This window comes from Falco punctatus, assembly GCF_963210335.1.
Source record: "Falco punctatus genome assembly, chromosome: 9".
NCBI classification, from domain to species: domain Eukaryota; kingdom Metazoa; phylum Chordata; class Aves; order Falconiformes; family Falconidae; genus Falco; species Falco punctatus.
The window spans coordinates 44,830,702-44,846,679 of NC_137589.1; the positions used below are offsets into that span (position 1 = coordinate 44,830,702).

Genomic DNA, 15,978 nt, shown 5'->3' on the forward strand with positions numbered 1-15,978 from the left:
CCATGGTGACTGCTAACAGAATACAAACCTTTACCCATTTCCAGTGTTGAAAAGACGATAGGAATGAAAGTGCAGACTGCATTATTAAAGTTTTTCTTTAAAGCTTCAGCTGTTACAGAGCTGAAGCTATCAATTCTGTGTTAAGGGGAGAAAGAACTCCAGAAGTGTTCCTTCCTGTACCTCTGTGCTGGTGTAGTGCAAATAACAAATAGCCTTTATATAAAATGGGCATTTCTGATCACTGTTTGTTCATTAGTTTATTAGCCAAAGTAACATACCCACAACCATCACAGCCCAACCCTGGTTTTAGAAAACTGGCAAATATGAAAAAGTTCCTCTTAATAGTATTTCCCCACCCACCCTCATTCTTAAAACAGACCATAGAGTCCAGACTCAAGAAGGTTATCACAAGGACATTATCAAAGACCCAACTGGCACTTCATTTCAGATTTTTTTTTCTAGAAGCTTCATGTTGCTGCAGTATCACTTATCTGGAGTAAACTGCGGAAACTGGGATGTCACTGTTTATACTTCCAGCCTCTGATCTGCTCTTTTTAGAAAGCCAGACATTCTTGAGTTTAAACTGCCCAAGTGCAAGGGGAACGCTGTGACCCTGTCTGAGGGTAGAAGCACACCCAGACAGCCGTTTGTGCCATCAGGAGGGTCTCCCGATTCACAGCTTTCCCCCTTGCTGGTCTTACCACCCAGCTCTGGAATCGGACAGATCCCGCCCAGCAGAATCTGCAACCAGCAGGACAGAAATGCCCTAAAAGCCACTAATACTGACAAGGTCAGGTTTCTCTTTCCATGAGCAACTCAATCCAGCTGGAGCTCACACATTCAGTCACTGTGGTAAAGGAGACTTATTTGGGTACAAAAAAATAATCATACAGTGTAGCAAGGTTCGAGAGCTTGGAAAGGAACAAGTTAGGAGCCCGAATCACACAACTTCCTGAGCCTGTCCCCTGATGAACTGCAAGTTCCCATTTGTCGCAGACATCCCTGTCTCCTCTCTGTCTCAGGGGAGAGATTCCTCTACGGGAGATCCTGCCCCGACATGCTGCTACAGGCTAGAAAGGATGGCCAGCAGGAGAGCACCGCCAGCACTCGAGGTGCCAACAAGGTGGAGAAAAGTAAGGACTGCACCTGCTTGTTAAAATTAACAGGGTGCGAGCTAGTCTTGGACAGAGAGACTGGTTCTCCTTTTGGACATTTTCCAGGTTTTTTCACAGGTAATTTTCCTGCAAAGGAAAATCATCACTGAGGAAAGGGGGCGTATCCTGCTAATCACCTGGTGGCGCTTAATTTTCAGGGGAGACTTCGGCATTAGATCTCATTTTGAAAATGAAAAAAAGGCAAGTAGCACTGCCTTAACCACTTCATCAAGTGATGTAATAACTCCAGACATGGCAGGGAGAGCAGGGAGGGGGTTTGGAGGGGAGAGGGCAGCAGGCCAACTCCTTCCCCTCCCCTCTGTGAGAAGTTTCACACCAGCATCCCCTCCGCTGCTAGTATGACTCAAAGGGCACTTCACCAACCGTTCTGTTTAAGTCCTTTCCCAAAGTTGTCCTCAGCGGTGGTCTGGCCAGAGGCCACTCCCCGAGACGCTGGCAGGTTAGTGCGGCCGGCTGCTGGACTCCAGGTGGGAGCGTTTGCTGGCCGCTAGCACGCTGCTGCTCTCCGTTTGCTCAGGGAACGGGCGCTTGTAGGTCCGACCGTGTCCGTTCACCGCCCCTCGCTGCCACTTGCAGATATCTCCGTTTAGGATGTCTTGAATGTGCTGCACTATAAGGTTTATAGCAACTGTGGAGAGGAACGGGAAATAACAGGACATGAAGAATTTCTTGGCTGAGCTATCTACAAGATGCGGAGCGTCCAGCCCTGTTCAACTCGCGTTTTAACAGCGAGCCCTTAAATGAAACAATGCCCACCCTCCGCAGTGAGGTCAGACCTCACAGAAACCAGCGACTGCAACACCAGCTTTAACAGCGGTGTCCTGCTCTGCACTCCAGTCCCACCTCCGCTTTCCAGCCCGGCATCTCGGCCAGGCTCTGAGCAGCTCCCTGCCCTCCAGCAAAACCCCTTCCCTTAGGAGCAGGCAAACACGGCAGCGGCCCCCTGCCCCACCCCAAGGGTGGTCTCCCCAGAGAAACGGGACAGAGAACCAAACTCCCTTTTACCCATGTTGTCAACGCCTCGGGGGATGATCACATCTGCGTACTTCTTTGTCTGCAAAACAGAAACGGCAGGAAGGCTGTTAACGGGAAGGTCAGCTTTACCCTAGGAAGAAGCTCCCAAACACCAGACAGCTGGGGCAGACAGAGGGGTTCTGTGCTCTGGGGCTGCAAGTTAAAGCTCTCAGTCACGGTAACACCTAAATGAATTGAGAAGTCACACAGGCTGACGTGCACCGGATTTAAGGTCAGGGGTTGTTCTTACTGTCCCTGTGCAGTGAATCACCAGGCAGAAGCAGCAGGTCAAGTGTGGAGTACTCGCTTTCACACTTCTGAGGAGTCTGCTGCCTTCAAACGGGTCGCCTGCTTCAAGGCTGAGGTCTATTTGCTAAGAGCTGGTTCCAGTCAGCATTTCACAAGCCATTGCTAAAGCTCTGCCCAAAGCCAAGGTTCCCAGTGTGCATGTGAAATTCCTTCTTCCTGCCTGTGATGACATTTTATTGATCTCTACCACCACAGAGCCCCTGCTTCACCCCTTCACACACACGCTTACAAAGAGGCTGGCAAATCTGGCATTTCTAATGAGTACTTTTACAGTCCCAGAATTGCTTTGATCTAGAGCAAGAGGCGCCTGAACCAGCCTTTTCCATCTTATTTAACCCACGTACAGGATTTTGTTCTCAAAGGGCTTTTTTACAAATTGATTTGACTACATGAGCACCTAAATTGACCCTGCGTTGTATGATGTAGCAAGCAGATGCTGTAACGGTCTGCTGCAGGTTTTCGCCTGCGTTCCCTGTTGAGGGACAGCCTGTTGGAAACCAAACCCTTCTTTCTGCCTGCAGGACTTCAGAATAAACGCAGAGTGGGAGTGTTTCAGTCAAAGGGGCCCGAGCTAAAACAGCCACGGCAGCCAGCAGGGAGAAAACCGTGCGCCGCCTCTAGGGACTTCCACGGCGTTTTGCAAGCAGAAGGGACCAACCCTTCCAGTTCCTTAAACAGCTTGTAATGGTAATATCAAAGCCACCACTGCTGCAGCTACTGTTTGGCTAATCCCCAGGCGACCCTACTCCTTCTCTCCCCCCAAAAAACCGCAGATCAAATCAGTGAAACGTTCAGTACCGGTAAGCAGAACTCCTCAAAGGCAGGCTTGACAAACGTGGTGTACTGGGTGAGGATCTGCTCAAGGTCCCGCCCGCGTTTCATATCTCGCAGCACTGGAATGGGAAGATAAAACCCGTGAGTCTTACCACATGGCCGAGGATGGATAAGGAGCAGGAGCAGGAGCAGGCTGACGCTGCCGTGACGGCTGAGCACTACCTCTGCGCGACAGCCGGACGTCGGAATCTGTATCAACAAAGAGCCGCAGATGGAACATGTCCCGAATGTCTTGGTTGTAGAAAACCAGGATCCCCTCAAAGAGGACAACATCGGCAGGATAGACCACCGTCGTCTCTGCCAGCCTGCCAGGAAACAACACCCAGAGGACATTGAAATGGGTCTCGCACCACAGCAGGGATGGCCACATGCGCAACAAGACTGCACACACCTGAAACCTACCTAGAATGCGTGACGAAGTCATACGTGGGCACCTCAACCGTTTTGCCCTCAACAATATTTTTCAGGGTTGTGTGCATCAAATCGTTATCAAAAGCATCTGCAAGAGGATGAGTTTCAGATACTGCTATATATCAAATGTGCTGCTCGAATTTTCTAGACCTGAAAGAAAAACTCCCTGTCCGGTGTTACACCAGGAAAAAAAGGACTCGTGCCTTGTCCTTCCCTAGCAGCAGTGATCCAGCACTCCCCACCCAAGGGATAATTGCTGTGCTTGGTTCCAGAGAGACGGAAGGCAGAATTTGCCACTTGCAAATTAAGTACCCAAATGTGAACCCGGTGATTGTATAATTTTTCCAAACCACTTGGTAATTGCATAATTTTGGGCAACTCTTCTAGTCTGTTAGGTAAGAGTAATTTAGAAAACCTCAGGCAACCTTAATCCTTGTCATCACCCACCCCGACAGCCTACAGCAGGCACCGGCCCTTAGCCAAGGGTGGATCGTCCCGTCCGCACCCGCAGCAGCGCCCCGAGCCCGGGGTGCCGGGGGGTTTGGGGAGCGCTGCGCTTTGTTACGGAGCCTCCCAGCACTGGTGCCGTGCCAGCCGGGATGCTCCCCAGCTCTGCAGCATCCCCCTGCCCAGGCGCCCCAGGACGGTGGCGGGCGAAGGAGTGTTTGTGTTGTCCAACGCTTCTGCTTTTCTCCAGCCCCCTCGGGTGACCCCGGCTGCCGGCCGGGCCCCGTTACGGCGGGGGGCAGCGGGGCTCACCCGGGTGGTCGAAGTTGTACTGGCCCTTCAGCGCCTTGGCCTTCTGCTCGGGCGTCAGCACCTTGTAGAATCGGTCCTGGCTGAGGATCAGCACCTGCCGCTGCCGCTGCTCCACCTCGTTCTGCCCCAGCAGCTCCATGATCTTCTCGCAGACGGTGGACTGGGGGGATGAGGGGGGGGCAGTGAGGGCACCGGGGGGGAGGGGGCAAGGGCGCCGGGCGGGGGGACACGACGACGAGGGCGGGGGGGGGGACGACGGTGGCGAGGGCACCGCGGGGGGAGTGATGAGGGCACCGGGGGGGCGGGGGGGAGGGCGATAAGGGCACCGGGCGGGGGGGGGAGGACGCTGGGGGGGGGGCGATAAGGGCAGCGGAGAGGGGGGACAGACGGTACGGGGCGCGGGGCGAGGGCACCGGGGGGGCGGTGGGGGACCCGAGGGCACCGGGGGACAGCTGAAGGCACGGGGGGGACCGAGGGCGCGGGGGTCCCGGGCCCGGCCTCTCCCCGGGGGCCCGCCGGCCCCGGCCGCCCCCCCGGGCTCACCTTGCCGCTGGCGGTGCCGCCGCTGACGCCGATGAGGAAGGGTTTGGGGTGCGGCCGCTCGGGCTCGGGGCCGCCGGCGGAGGCCATGGCGGGGCGCGGGGCGCTGCCGCGGGGGCTGCCGGGAGCTGTAGTCCGGGGGCGGGGCGCGGGTGGGCGGGCCCGGGGGCGGGGCCACGTGCGCTGAGCGCGGGTGGGCGGTGCAGCCCCGCGGGGCCGGGGCGACGCGTACGCTCCGGTGGGCGGCCGTGCCCCGCTATAGGCGGCGGTGCCTCGCCGTAGGTGGTGGCTGTACTTCGTTATAGACGGCCGCGCCTCAGCGTAGAGTGATGGCTCTGCCTCACGCAGGTGTGTGCATGGGGGGGGACGGGCCTGTGCGCGCCCGTTCGCCGTTAACAGCTGTAATTATACACGTTGGCATGTAAACAGACGAGGCCGGGGCGGGCAGCGCCCCCCCCGCGGCAGCAGCGCGGTGTTCCGCGGAAAGCCCGGCCCCACGCGTGCACCCGAAAAGCTGCGCTGGGGCTCGGCTGAGCGCACCCCCCCGGCCCCCCGCCCCGCCCGCGGCGCCGCGCAAACAGCCGGTCAATGATTAACCGGTGCGGCCCGGCCGAGCCCCGGGGCCACGCGGGGGCCGTAGGGGGCCAGGCCCCGGCAGGTGGGGACCCCGCGGGCGCGGACGCGAGTGGGGCCGGGGCGGGGGCCGGGGCTCCGGAGGTCCCTCCGCGCTGCTGCGGGCGGCCCGGCCCGGCCCGGCCCCTCGTTACCGGGACACGAGCACCCCCCCACGATCGGGGGACCCCCGGGCAGCCCACGGCCTCCCTGTCCCCGCAGGTGTCGCGGTGGGATGGAGGCGCCGGGCGGCCCCGCGGCGGGGGGAGCGGAGCCGGGGGGGGACAGCGCGCCGGCCGGGGGGGTGCGCGGCTCCGGCCCCCGCTGGGCCCCCCCCGACGCCGTGGTGGCCGCGGTGACCAACGCAGCCTTCGAGGGGGACCCGCCGCCCTACTCGCCCCCGGACCCCAAGAGCGTTCACCTCCTCTACCCGCCGCTCCCGGGTGGCTTCTCCCAGCCGGCACCTGCCCTGTACCAGCCAGGGCCCCCGCCGGCCCAGGGACCCCCCCCTGCCCCCCTGCCCTGCCCCACCGTACGTATCCCCCATGGCCCCCGGTTCCCCCTCATCTCCCCTCCCGGGTTTGTGGGGTCCCACACGGTGCCCCAAACGATGCTTGAGCAGCACAACCTGGGGGGGGACCCTCGCCCGGGGGTGTTGTGCGGCATTAACCGCCCCCCTCCCCCTGTCGCAGTACGAGGGGCAGGCGGGCACGGGGCCATCGCAGCACCTGCCCAGGGACTACATGGTGGAGTCGGTGCTGGTGACCGTCTTCTGCTGCCCACTGACTGGCCTCATCGCCCTCCTCTACTCCCACGAGGTAAGGACAGCGCGGTCCTGATTTACCCCAGCCCCACCTGGCACCCCTGATCCCCCACCCTGTGCTGTGGGTCCCCTCTCACCGCTCCCCTTCCTCCCCCCGGGCCAGACCCGGGCCGCGCTCGGCCGCGGAGACGTGGCCTGGGCAAACGTGGCATCCAGAAAGGCCCAGACGCTGGTCCTCTTCAGCCTCCTCTTCGGCTTGTTCGCCTCCATCAGCTGGGTCATCTACGTCCTGGTGGCCCTGTACCTGTGACAGGGACCCCGAGCCCCAGGGACAGGGCAGGGCTCCTCACCGCGGCCCCAGGGGGGACGGGCAGCTGGAGTGGCCGCAGCCCCCACGTGGCATTGCTGGGGCTGCCGTGGGGAAGGGGCGGCCGTGAAGCGACTGCAGGGCCGGGGGGCAGCGCCCGTCCATCCTGGCAGGGCGAGGAGCCGCTCTGGAGCCGCACGTGCCTCCATGCTCCCAGCCCCGTGAGCCGCGGCGCAGGCAGGAGGAGCCCAGGCCGAAGCCGTGCTGGCGCCGTGTCCTGCTGGAGCCGGCTCTGGGCCAGGAGCCGTGTTGGAGCAGCGGCACCGTGTCCGGGGTCGAGCGCTGCTGCGGGATGCTGAATCCCGTGACCACGGAATGTCCCTTGGAGGTGCCACACAGCACGGCAGGAGCGTCCTGGAGAACTGGGGCTGGAGATGGAGCAATGGGCCACGGCATGATGGAGAGGCCACAGCGTGCAGCCGCTGCCTGGGCATGCCAGAAGCCCTCACCGGTAATTAATAACATGAGAAGGTACAAAGCCACAAATTTAGCTTCTACGGTAACTTTGTCCACGCGGCCGCCTGCTTCTTGCTTCCAGATTGAAATAAAATACAGGTGTAGCCAAAGCTGCCATTTTCTCTGCGCACCACAAACGTTACGGTCAATTTCTCCCATTGCTGGTCACATGAGGGTTTCCTCCACAGGCAGGTGGGGGGGCTCCAGCCCTAGCAGGACCCCAGGCAAGGGGAGCCCACACGGGCTGTGCTGGGGACGCAGCGGCCCTGGGTCTGGGGGTGCCACTGGCTGAGCTGCTGTGGGGGCGGGGAGGACAAGCCGCTGGGTCTCCCCATGGCTCTCATGAGCCAAGCAGGGATGTTGGTCACCGCCGCCCTCGCGTCTGCCCCCCTGGGCACTGCGGCCGAGCCTGCAGCCCCCTCGTGCTTTGCCAGGCCGGTGGATGCGGCACCGCGGGGCAGCCCCGGTGAGTGAGCCAGGGGTATGTGCTCGGTCAGTCTGGCCATCCTCCTCCCGAGCCGGCCGATGACAAAGACTCCCAGAGGAATTTTGAACCCCATCCAGGACTGGAATAGCGCAGGAGCGTGCTCGGTCGCCACAGGGGTTATTTATAGCCCCTGGCACGTGGCTGCTGCACCGGCCAGGCTGTACCGGGCACGCGTCTGCCAACGTGTTTTGGGGAGCAGGAAGCCCCCAGCACAGGGGACATGGGTGCCCGCAGGAAGGTGACAGGAGCAGATACTCCCGCCCGAGCGTAGGGCTTGTACTGGGGCAAGACCACCTCGACGGAGGCAAGGAAGAAATTTATAGAGGAAAAATAAAAGGGAAGAGGGGCAAGGGCAGAGGGAAACCCTTAGGGCACATGAGAAAATACGAGGCCACACCAGTGCCAGAAGTGGATTCGATTGTCACTTTAATCCACAGACTGCTGCATGCACTGTAAACAGGATCGTCAGGCAGGTTTGTTATTGGTGTTTATTTGTCTTTAATATAAAAGTTACAGGTCTGAAATGTTCGCAGGAAGATGCCACCATCAGGACGGGATTAGTGGTAAATATATAATACAACTGAACAGCTGGGGGTGGGGGAGAGGCCTGGGAGCAGGGCAGGGGGCTGGTGACCAGGGGCATTGCTTCTCCCTGCTCCCTGCCCTGCGTGGAGAGGGGATTGAGACCCCTCCATCTCCCAGAAATGAGAGATGACGGCCTCAAGGACACTGCCTGCAAGACACGTGAACACGCTCATGGCCAGTCTTGCAAAGCGCTGTCGTTCTGGGCATCTGCTCCCCAGGGGTCCTGCTCCCGAAGGGGGGGTGGGGTGGGGTGTCTGCGGTCAGCAAACCTGAAGCTGCTCTGGGCAAGGAGACCCTTCTTTAGGGCCCCCCCAGCCCTGCGAGCCCAGCCCGAGGTCGAGACACCCGGCTGGGCTGGGGATGACAGCAGAGCAAAGGGGAGAGGGAGGGGAGGAAAGCCGGGGGCTCAGCCCCACTGTGCTGGACGAGGTGCTGCAGCCACGCAGACCTTCCGTCCCCACATCGTGGGCTCAGCCTCTGGCTTTGGGGGGGCTGGCGCAGGGCGGGGAGCGAGACCCCTCTGCTGCTAAGAGGGTTCCGTGGTCTCGAGCGCAGGGCAGAACCTGCAAACAGCTCCCGCTCGCCAGCAAGAGAGGAGGGGAGCGACCCGGCAGGGCTGAAGACAAGGTGCACCCTCCTGTTCCCCCATGGCACCGAGCCCTGGCCATGAACACGGTGCCCCCCCGCCCCTGCCCGTGGAAAGCGGAGCGATGGGCTGCGGTGTTGGTGCTACCGCCGCACCCCCCACTCCTGTGCCGCCGCACACCGACCCAGGGAGGTGCTCAGCGCCGGCCGCGGGGAGCCTGCTCCAGGGACGGGGTGTATCTGCCTTTTCACAGTCTCACCATGTCAGGGTTTTTTTTTTAAAAATCTTATTTACAAAGGAGAACACCACAAACGTTCCTTCCTGCGTGGAAGGCTGGGAAGCCTTTGGGGATTGCAAAGCCTCGGCCGGACACGACACATGGCCCCAGTGCCATTAGTGCCGTAAAAATAAACTGGTTTTGAAGTGTTTTGGCTCGGACTCCACATTTCAGCACAGGAAGATCCCCGCTCCTCCTGCTCCGGGGTTGCACGGCACGAACTGGTGTTGCACCCCATGCTCTCCTCCCCCAGAAGGTGGCCTTGCGGGCAGGAGGGTATTTCTGTGCTTCAGCATCTGACCTCTGGAAAATAATCGAGCTGGGTACAATCTACAGACCCTCCTGCCGCCCGCCAGGCAGAGCTGCTGTCTTGCAGGGAGCTGGCTAAGACTTTGCAATCTGTTTGTAGAAGGAAGTACTTGCAACTCTGATTCACCCAGAATAAACAGAGGCTTTAGCAAACACGGAGCTGCTATTGAGAAATAAGTTAAGGATGCTCTGTGAACCACCCTGCCTGTATTCCTTGCGAGCTGCTGCCCTAAAACTGCAGGATTTTGTTAGACTGAACTGTGTAAAAACCTGTGACCACGTGACATGGTGCTGAGAAAGGCCTCATGAGGCTGCTAAAATCTACAGCGTACACTCAAGCCCACGATCCACACCGTAAACCATCGGGTAAGGACAGAGGAGGGATGCGAGGTGGCCCAGCTGGGGCTGCGCTGGGGAGGACACCCTGGGTGGGACACAGAGAGGGGACAGAGGGACTGAATAAGGCACACCAAACAGATTGGGATTAACGCTGCGTGTGTGGGAAATGAGATCCCCGCTCGCTCCTCCCTGCCGGGCTGCCCCTGCCCTGCTGGCTCCAGCACGGCGGGACTGGTGATGGGGACCTGCTGGGGCTCCTGCCAAAGCGCGGATCACAAAGCACAGCACCAAGGGTCAGCCAGACACCCCTGGGAAAAACCGTTTGGCAACAGTGAGAGGAGAGAGGAGCGGGGCGGAGGGCTCGGGGCGGCTCGGCTGGGCACAGGGCTCCTTCCTGGTTCCCATCTCCAACTCCAGAAATGGCCCCGCTGGCTCCTTTGCCTGGTTCCTGCGCCTGCTCCACAGCCAGCACCCGTGCGGCCGCCCCGAGCCTCCCTTCTTCCAGCACTTGGAACAACATTGTCACTGGTTGTGAATTTTGTACATACTGTTTTGCACTTTTTTTTCCTATAAACCCATTGGTATTGAGACATGCATCAAAAAAATCCCCAATGGATTCTAAATACTAATATTTACAGTCTTGTATACTACAGCATTTACTGTGCAAAAGCTAGTACCATCACTAAAAGATACGGGTTCACAGACAAGTGAGCCGCAGTACCTGGGGTAGTCCACGTTTCCAGGGTTTGGAGGGATTACCGTTGCTTAAATAATGAGATCTGAGAGGAGGAGGGGGATACGATGACTGCAGATGGCGGGTCCCTGCCCACATTTTCAGTGCCTCTTCCATATCTACGACTGGTACCTTCCTCCCATGAAGAAGGTGCCAGAGATCTGGGGTAAACCGAAGACCCCTGTAAACACAAGCAGCTCTCTGAAAGCAGAGCTCCTCCAGCAGGCAGCGGGAGGCTCTTCCATCCTTATCTCCTACGATGAACACGTTTTAAGGTGGCATTGCAGGGCTGGCTCAAACCCTGGGCTTCCGTGGCTGCTGCCTGCTGAACGCCACTCTGGAGACAAGTCTGGGGGTGCTGAGCTCTTGCTGACCCTCCTTTGTGGATGGAAGGAAAAGCCCAGGTATTCCCGGATGCAATCAGCCAGCAAACCAGTAACACGCTTGCATGGGACCCTCCTTCCACAAGCTCTCTCCCCGGGTTTAAAGCTGATTCATGGCACAGAAGGACGGGAGGAGAAGGTGGGCGAGCACAGCGAGCGGCGGCTGATCTCTGCCCTTGGCGGCTGACGCGCACGGTCACGGCTTGGCTGCTGCGAGAGCCCGACGCTCACAGCCCCAGGGATCGCTGCCCGCTGGGAGGGAGGGTGCGTCATCCAGTAACAGGTACAAACATTGAACTCCAGTCTCATAGCTGCCCTCGGTGCGTCTGCGGAGCAATTCTCCTCGCTCGCACAACCCCTCCTCCTAGGTTTTCTCTTCTCGGTCTGTTTTCCGCCTCGTAATGTTCCGAGGTTTGATTTTGAGGGACAGTTCCCACAAGGCCTCCTCAGCCAGGTGGTCGCTGAAATCGTTGAAGAATGTCACTATGTCGTCATTTCTTTTGATGTCGTAATGTCTGGAAAACCACAGAGGAGGGCTGCAGTTAAACAAGGGGCTACCTGAGGACCTCTCCCAACTTCGAGCCACCCCCGCCCTGCTCTAAGGACATCCAGCGCTGTGGCCTGTGCCCAATACTCCCGGCAGAGGTGTGACACCGAAAAAGGGAAAAAACCATCACGCCCGTCGCTGAATTGGGGGGAGAAAGAAAAAAACCAGACACTATCACACTTAAATCAGCAGTTAGATCTGCTGCCTCTGCTGCAAGACAGCATTGAAGAAAAGCCTCCACGACCTAGAGAATGTAGGAACCAGCAACAGCAAAACCTGGAGGAAAAACTGTTATCTGGAAGGGAGCAGTGGGAAATTTTTACTGCGCTGGATCTCAAAATTAATATAGGAAAAACGTCTTTACAACTTTTAGTCGTATCTAATCTAGACAGGGAAGGAGACTGTGACCAGGGCCCTGTCGTTCCCAGGTATCCTTACACCTCCATCACGACGCTTTGCCTTAGACTCCCTTCCCCTCGCACAGGGGCTCCCCTGCCCCAGCCACAACGCCCCACGCCCCCCCTAGTCCCCCCGTGGTGTCTCAACGCCAGCCCTGACCCTGCTCTTGCTGCACTTACACTTGTTGGAAGCACCTCATGCTGTCCAGGATGTTAAACTGCTGCCAGCGCTTGGAGAAGTTCACTTTGCTGTCAATGTAGTCAGGGTTCCCCAGATGAACAAAGGTCAGGTCCTGCAGAATCAGGCCTCTGAGAGACAGGGGCAGCAGGCCAGGGAGAAGACAAACAGGTACAGAGGTCAGCTACCCAGGGCAGGATGACCAGCCAAAAAGCAGCCAGATGCAACCTAGCAACCTCCTGCGGCTGCCACCACCGACACGGTAACTTTAAACTAGAGAGAAATGGTCCTCCAGCAGCAGATGCAGAAATGCTCCCCCAGCAGCAGATGCAGAAATGCTCCCCCAGCAGCAGATGCAAAGGTGTCCAGGTGCAAGGCACCCACCATGCGCAGCCGAGGGATCTCTGAGAGGTACTCATGGTCACACTATGGGCACTGAGGTTGCACTTTCACCCTCCATGGAAAGGAGGACCAGGCTGGAAGAAAGCTGTGATGGGAAGTGCCCGCCAGGAGTTAAACCTTCCTTCCAGTTTTATACAAAAGGGCTTCCCCAGCAAGGGGGTCCAGGCTCCCTTCCCCCCTACTCAGCCATATCTCCGCACAGTCCTGCTGTGGTCCCCTGCCAGATGAGATGCTGTGTACCTACACAACCTCTTCCAACAGAGCTCTTTCCATAGAAGAAATTAAGACTAGAAGTTTTACCAGTGTAAACCCAGAGCAAATCTGGTTATCTAGATCAGAAGGCTCTTCCAAGAGCAGGGCAATAGCTTCAACCTTTCATCTAGAAAGAGGATGACGCAGCACGTTTGACAAGGCAGGCTCCTCATTTACCAGCTCTTGCAGTCAGCAGAACCAGAGCTGTCACAGAGGAGCATGCAGCAGCTTGAAGCTGTGGGATCCATCGCACCTCATGGGTAAATCTGTCTTTCTGCCCACAGTCCCAAAGAAAATATAGTTTAAAAGCATCAACTAAAGATCCAGGCACTTGATCTTTCCTTTGCCACAGTCAATACACAACAGCCGCCTTTACAAGAGACAGCTGCCACCCTGCTGCCCTATGCTACGGGACAAACTGCTCCAGAGAGGGCATGTGGGCTGGTGTGGCGCACGGCTGTCTCATTCGAGATGTAGGGCAAAAGGGAAGTGCTGAGCTGAGCAGAAGCTGCTGAGAAATCCTTGAAGGAACCATTCTAACGTGCAGAAGTAACGGCAGAGGAAAGAAACTACCAACTCACAGGTAAGGTATGCAGGGAGGCTCCACATCAGCCAGCGCGGCTCGGTATGCGCGGAAGGATGAGGAGCTGTCGATCAGCGTGCAGTACTCAGCCAGGCCCTGGCAGGACACAAAGCCCACGGTGACACCACTGCTACAAACCCATGTTCTTTGTAACCTCTCCCCAGACAGCCAGGCAGGCGGGGAGTTAATGCCATCCTGTAAACGCTTCCAACTGATTTACTCAGCCTGACGCCCAGTATCGCAGAGCCTCACTGCCTTCAGCCTCACCCAGCCTGCAGTTTGCAGGGAGGAGGAGGAGGAGGAGGAGGAGGAGGCTGTTCTCACCCGTGCCTGCTCTGGCCCTCCTGCGGCTGTCAGAATGCCCAGCCGTGCTGCAGGCTTCCAGCACCGTGGCATTACACCCACTGGGGAGCAGTTACCCCCCTCCCTCCACCCTGGGACATGGCTGAGCTGGCAAAACCACCCAGCTGCTTCATGCCACAACCACAGTTATCTTTCTTCCCCCTGAAGATGACGGCCCTCACCGCTCCTCACCTCTGAGGTTTGTTTCTGCCACTCCAGCCTTCGAATGGGTGCAGAATCCAGTGCAGAAAGAATGGCCAGATAGGAATTAAAATTATTCAGCTTTCGTAAGTGCTGTGAAGAGGGAGAATATTCCAGTTACTCGACAGATCTGAAAGCCTTCTAGCATCCAACAGCTCTACCAACCAGCAGGTCCCAATCCCCTGCCTCTTATAAGGAGTAGTGTGTGTGATTCACAGCAAGAACCTAGCTGATACCTTCATAATCTTTATAAATTTAAGAAGCAGCCTCTCTCGGTCTTGGGCCTTCTCTTGTAGCATAATTATTGAACGGACCCTGGAAGAACAGACAGGGAAAAAAAAATAAGATAAATCCCCTTAAGAAGATCTCAGCTTTCCTCTTGTTTCCATTTAAAAAACTGGTAACTGATAAGGATGGGCCAACAATACTAAAGAGTTCACAATACCTCCAGCTTAAAGGGAGCACTCTAATTCACAACAAAGACAGAATAATTTCAAGGATGACCACAATAACCCTTCACAGAGTGCATTTATTTGCAAGGGGAACGTTTGTTTGAAGGGCTCAATGGTACTGATAACAATTCCTCCGGGTTACAGTGCCCTCCGCAACCCTCCTGACCTTCTTTCTTGTGTGCTCTGGGGTCTCTAATGAGTGCCCTGCATCTACTTGCTGGCCAAAAATATATGTTGTCCCGCTTGTAACAAGGGAACCCAGCTCTGCAAGGAATATTTTGAATATCTGTAGGGCACTGGAGGTTAAGCACAGTTCAGTGCCAGTTACTCTGAGCTCCTTACCAGTAGGACATGTTATTAAAGTGCTCTGTGAACTGTGTCAGGTTGGGGCTCTTCTCTTCATTTTGCTCCTTTGCCCAAAGCAAAACTTCCGGGATCTGCCAAGGAAAAAGAGGAGATGGTGGGAAAATACCACAGGTTAAAATGGGATTTTGTCACAGTCTGTGTTGAGAGCCACTTGCGGACACAAGTTCAGCTGTCTCCTACAGCCCACCAGTGTACTGGGAGGGCTGGCAGGGAATGCCAGAGGTGGCAGAGGGTACACGTCTGAACCCCTCCCACCACCCTCATCCCACCCTCATCTCTGTACCTCAATTTTATAGAAGAGTTCAGCATCTAGCAGGGTCAGCTGCTCGGCTATTTCATGACTGTGGAAATCATGCAGGGTCCCTGGCCTGCAGGAAACAAGGATGAAGTGCAAAGGCTCAGAAAACATGACCCGTTTTCTTTTTCTTGTAGTTTGGACTGAGAAAACTCTTTGTGTCCACAAGAAAGGGATGCCCTGTCTCTCAGAGGACCAAGATATGGTTACGTGCATCTTTCCTCACCTGGCTGCCACCCCACGGGCTGCAAGAGGTTTGATGGAATTGGCATAGCTCAGCATTTTCTTCTGTTCCACTTTATCAAGGATATTCTTGCGTAACACTCTGGCGAGGCTCAGCTCCCCATTGCAGACCAGCCGGAAGACCAGGTCCATCAGCAGTTTGAGAATTTCCTCCGTCAGCTCCACTAAGCTGAGAGGAAGATGGAAAATTCAGGGAAGGCATCACAGCTATGACACTGACCGAGCTACGGTTTGTATCTGTACCGAGTCTTGTCACTCTTCCCTCCAGGTACAACCCAGTGACTGAAATTCCTCCTCTTCCCAGGTCTTCCCTTCCCAGAGATTCCCCTTTTACTGGTTATTTTAAAATCGCTGACCCAGTTAGGACACACCACGAACCTCCTCTCCCAACAGGAGGGTTCAGCACTATAGGTGTCTCGCTATAGGGGATGTCAGCTGTCATCACAGATGGGGCTTCAAAACCACTTCTTCATAACTGCCACTGTCACCGACCCCACATGTCCCATACCAAAACCAAGAAGGCAACTCACCACAGCTCATCCACCACTCTCACCAGCACGAAGAAGGTGTTCTTACTGACCCGCTTCTTAAACGTGTCTGGGAAGTGGCAAAACTTCTCATATGTTGGTTGCAAATTAAAGAATCAACTTAAGTGTGGTCAGTCCAGCGTCAGTGCCGGGAACAGCTGCCTCGAGGAACGTTAGAGTAATGTATTATTCTGTCTTAACTGAAACTGGTGTTCAATTTCCAGGAGATAAGGGACACCGATATAGCTCTAAT

At 56.9% G+C, this 15,978-nt stretch overlaps 3 protein-coding genes across 10 annotated transcripts in view; 1 reads left to right on the forward strand and 2 right to left on the reverse strand.

The window, feature by feature from the left end:
• Nucleotides 1-242: 242 nt before the first annotated feature.
• UCK1 (uridine-cytidine kinase 1) lies at nt 243-5,206 on the reverse strand. The gene is made up of 7 exons (XM_080403047.1): nt 5,046-5,206; nt 4,503-4,662; nt 3,735-3,831; nt 3,495-3,637; nt 3,297-3,391; nt 2,181-2,229; nt 243-1,803 (listed from the first exon to the last, which is right to left on the reverse strand). Exons 1-7 carry the CDS (start codon nt 5,130-5,132, stop codon nt 1,616-1,618), a joined length of 819 nt encoding a protein of 272 aa, XP_080259173.1. The 5' UTR covers nt 5,133-5,206; the 3' UTR covers nt 243-1,615.
• A 45-nt stretch (nt 5,207-5,251) lies between these two features.
• On the forward strand, nt 5,252-7,350 carry PRRT1B (proline rich transmembrane protein 1B). 3 transcript variants are annotated; one of them, XM_080403056.1, is made up of 4 exons: nt 5,252-5,700; nt 5,877-6,186; nt 6,347-6,472; nt 6,581-7,350. In XM_080403056.1, the coding sequence occupies exons 2-4, from the start codon at nt 5,890-5,892 to the stop codon at nt 6,725-6,727; spliced, it is 570 nt and encodes a 189-aa protein (XP_080259182.1). In that variant the 5' UTR covers nt 5,252-5,700; nt 5,877-5,889; the 3' UTR covers nt 6,728-7,350. The 3 variants fall into 3 exon arrangements, with proteins under 3 accessions (XP_080259182.1, XP_080259183.1, XP_080259184.1); XM_080403057.1 differs by having other exon boundaries at nt 5,252-5,696; XM_080403058.1 differs by having other exon boundaries at nt 5,259-5,390.
• An 847-nt stretch (nt 7,351-8,197) lies between these two features.
• Nucleotides 8,198-15,978, reverse strand: part of RAPGEF1 (Rap guanine nucleotide exchange factor 1) — a 92,010-nt gene continuing 84,229 nt past the window's right edge. For all 6 annotated transcript variants that reach the window (XM_080402962.1, XM_080402965.1, XM_080402966.1 and 3 more), the window contains 9 exons: nt 15,729-15,817; nt 15,182-15,367; nt 14,944-15,028; nt 14,637-14,731; nt 14,079-14,157; nt 13,834-13,935; nt 13,298-13,395; nt 12,065-12,193; nt 8,198-11,454 (listed from right to left, as the gene is read on the reverse strand). In XM_080402962.1, coding sequence (XP_080259088.1) covers nt 11,304-11,454; nt 12,065-12,193; nt 13,298-13,395; nt 13,834-13,935; nt 14,079-14,157; nt 14,637-14,731; nt 14,944-15,028; nt 15,182-15,367; nt 15,729-15,817 — 1,014 coding nt within the window. In that variant the 3' untranslated portion in view covers nt 8,198-11,303. The remainder of the gene's footprint in view (nt 11,455-12,064; nt 12,194-13,297; nt 13,396-13,833; nt 13,936-14,078; nt 14,158-14,636; nt 14,732-14,943; nt 15,029-15,181; nt 15,368-15,728; nt 15,818-15,978) is intronic.

Coding starts and splice junctions, on each gene's coding strand:
- UCK1 (XM_080403047.1), bottom strand. CDS start 5,132: ATGGCCTCCGCCGGCGGCCCCGAGCCCGAGCGGCCGCACCCCAAACCC. Junction 3,832..4,502: donor GTACAACTTCGACCACCCGG/GTGAGCCCCGCT, acceptor ATCCTCTTGCAG/ATGCTTTTGATAACGATTTG. Junction 3,638..3,734: donor GACTTCGTCACGCATTCTAG/GTAGGTTTCAGG, acceptor GTTTCCTGGCAG/GCTGGCAGAGACGACGGTGG.
- PRRT1B (XM_080403056.1), top strand. CDS start 5,890: ATGGAGGCGCCGGGCGGCCCCGCGGCGGGGGGAGCGGAGCCGGGGGGG. Junction 6,187..6,346: donor CCCCCCTGCCCTGCCCCACC/GTACGTATCCCC, acceptor CCCCTGTCGCAG/TACGAGGGGCAGGCGGGCAC. Junction 6,473..6,580: donor CCCTCCTCTACTCCCACGAG/GTAAGGACAGCG, acceptor CCCCCGGGCCAG/ACCCGGGCCGCGCTCGGCCG.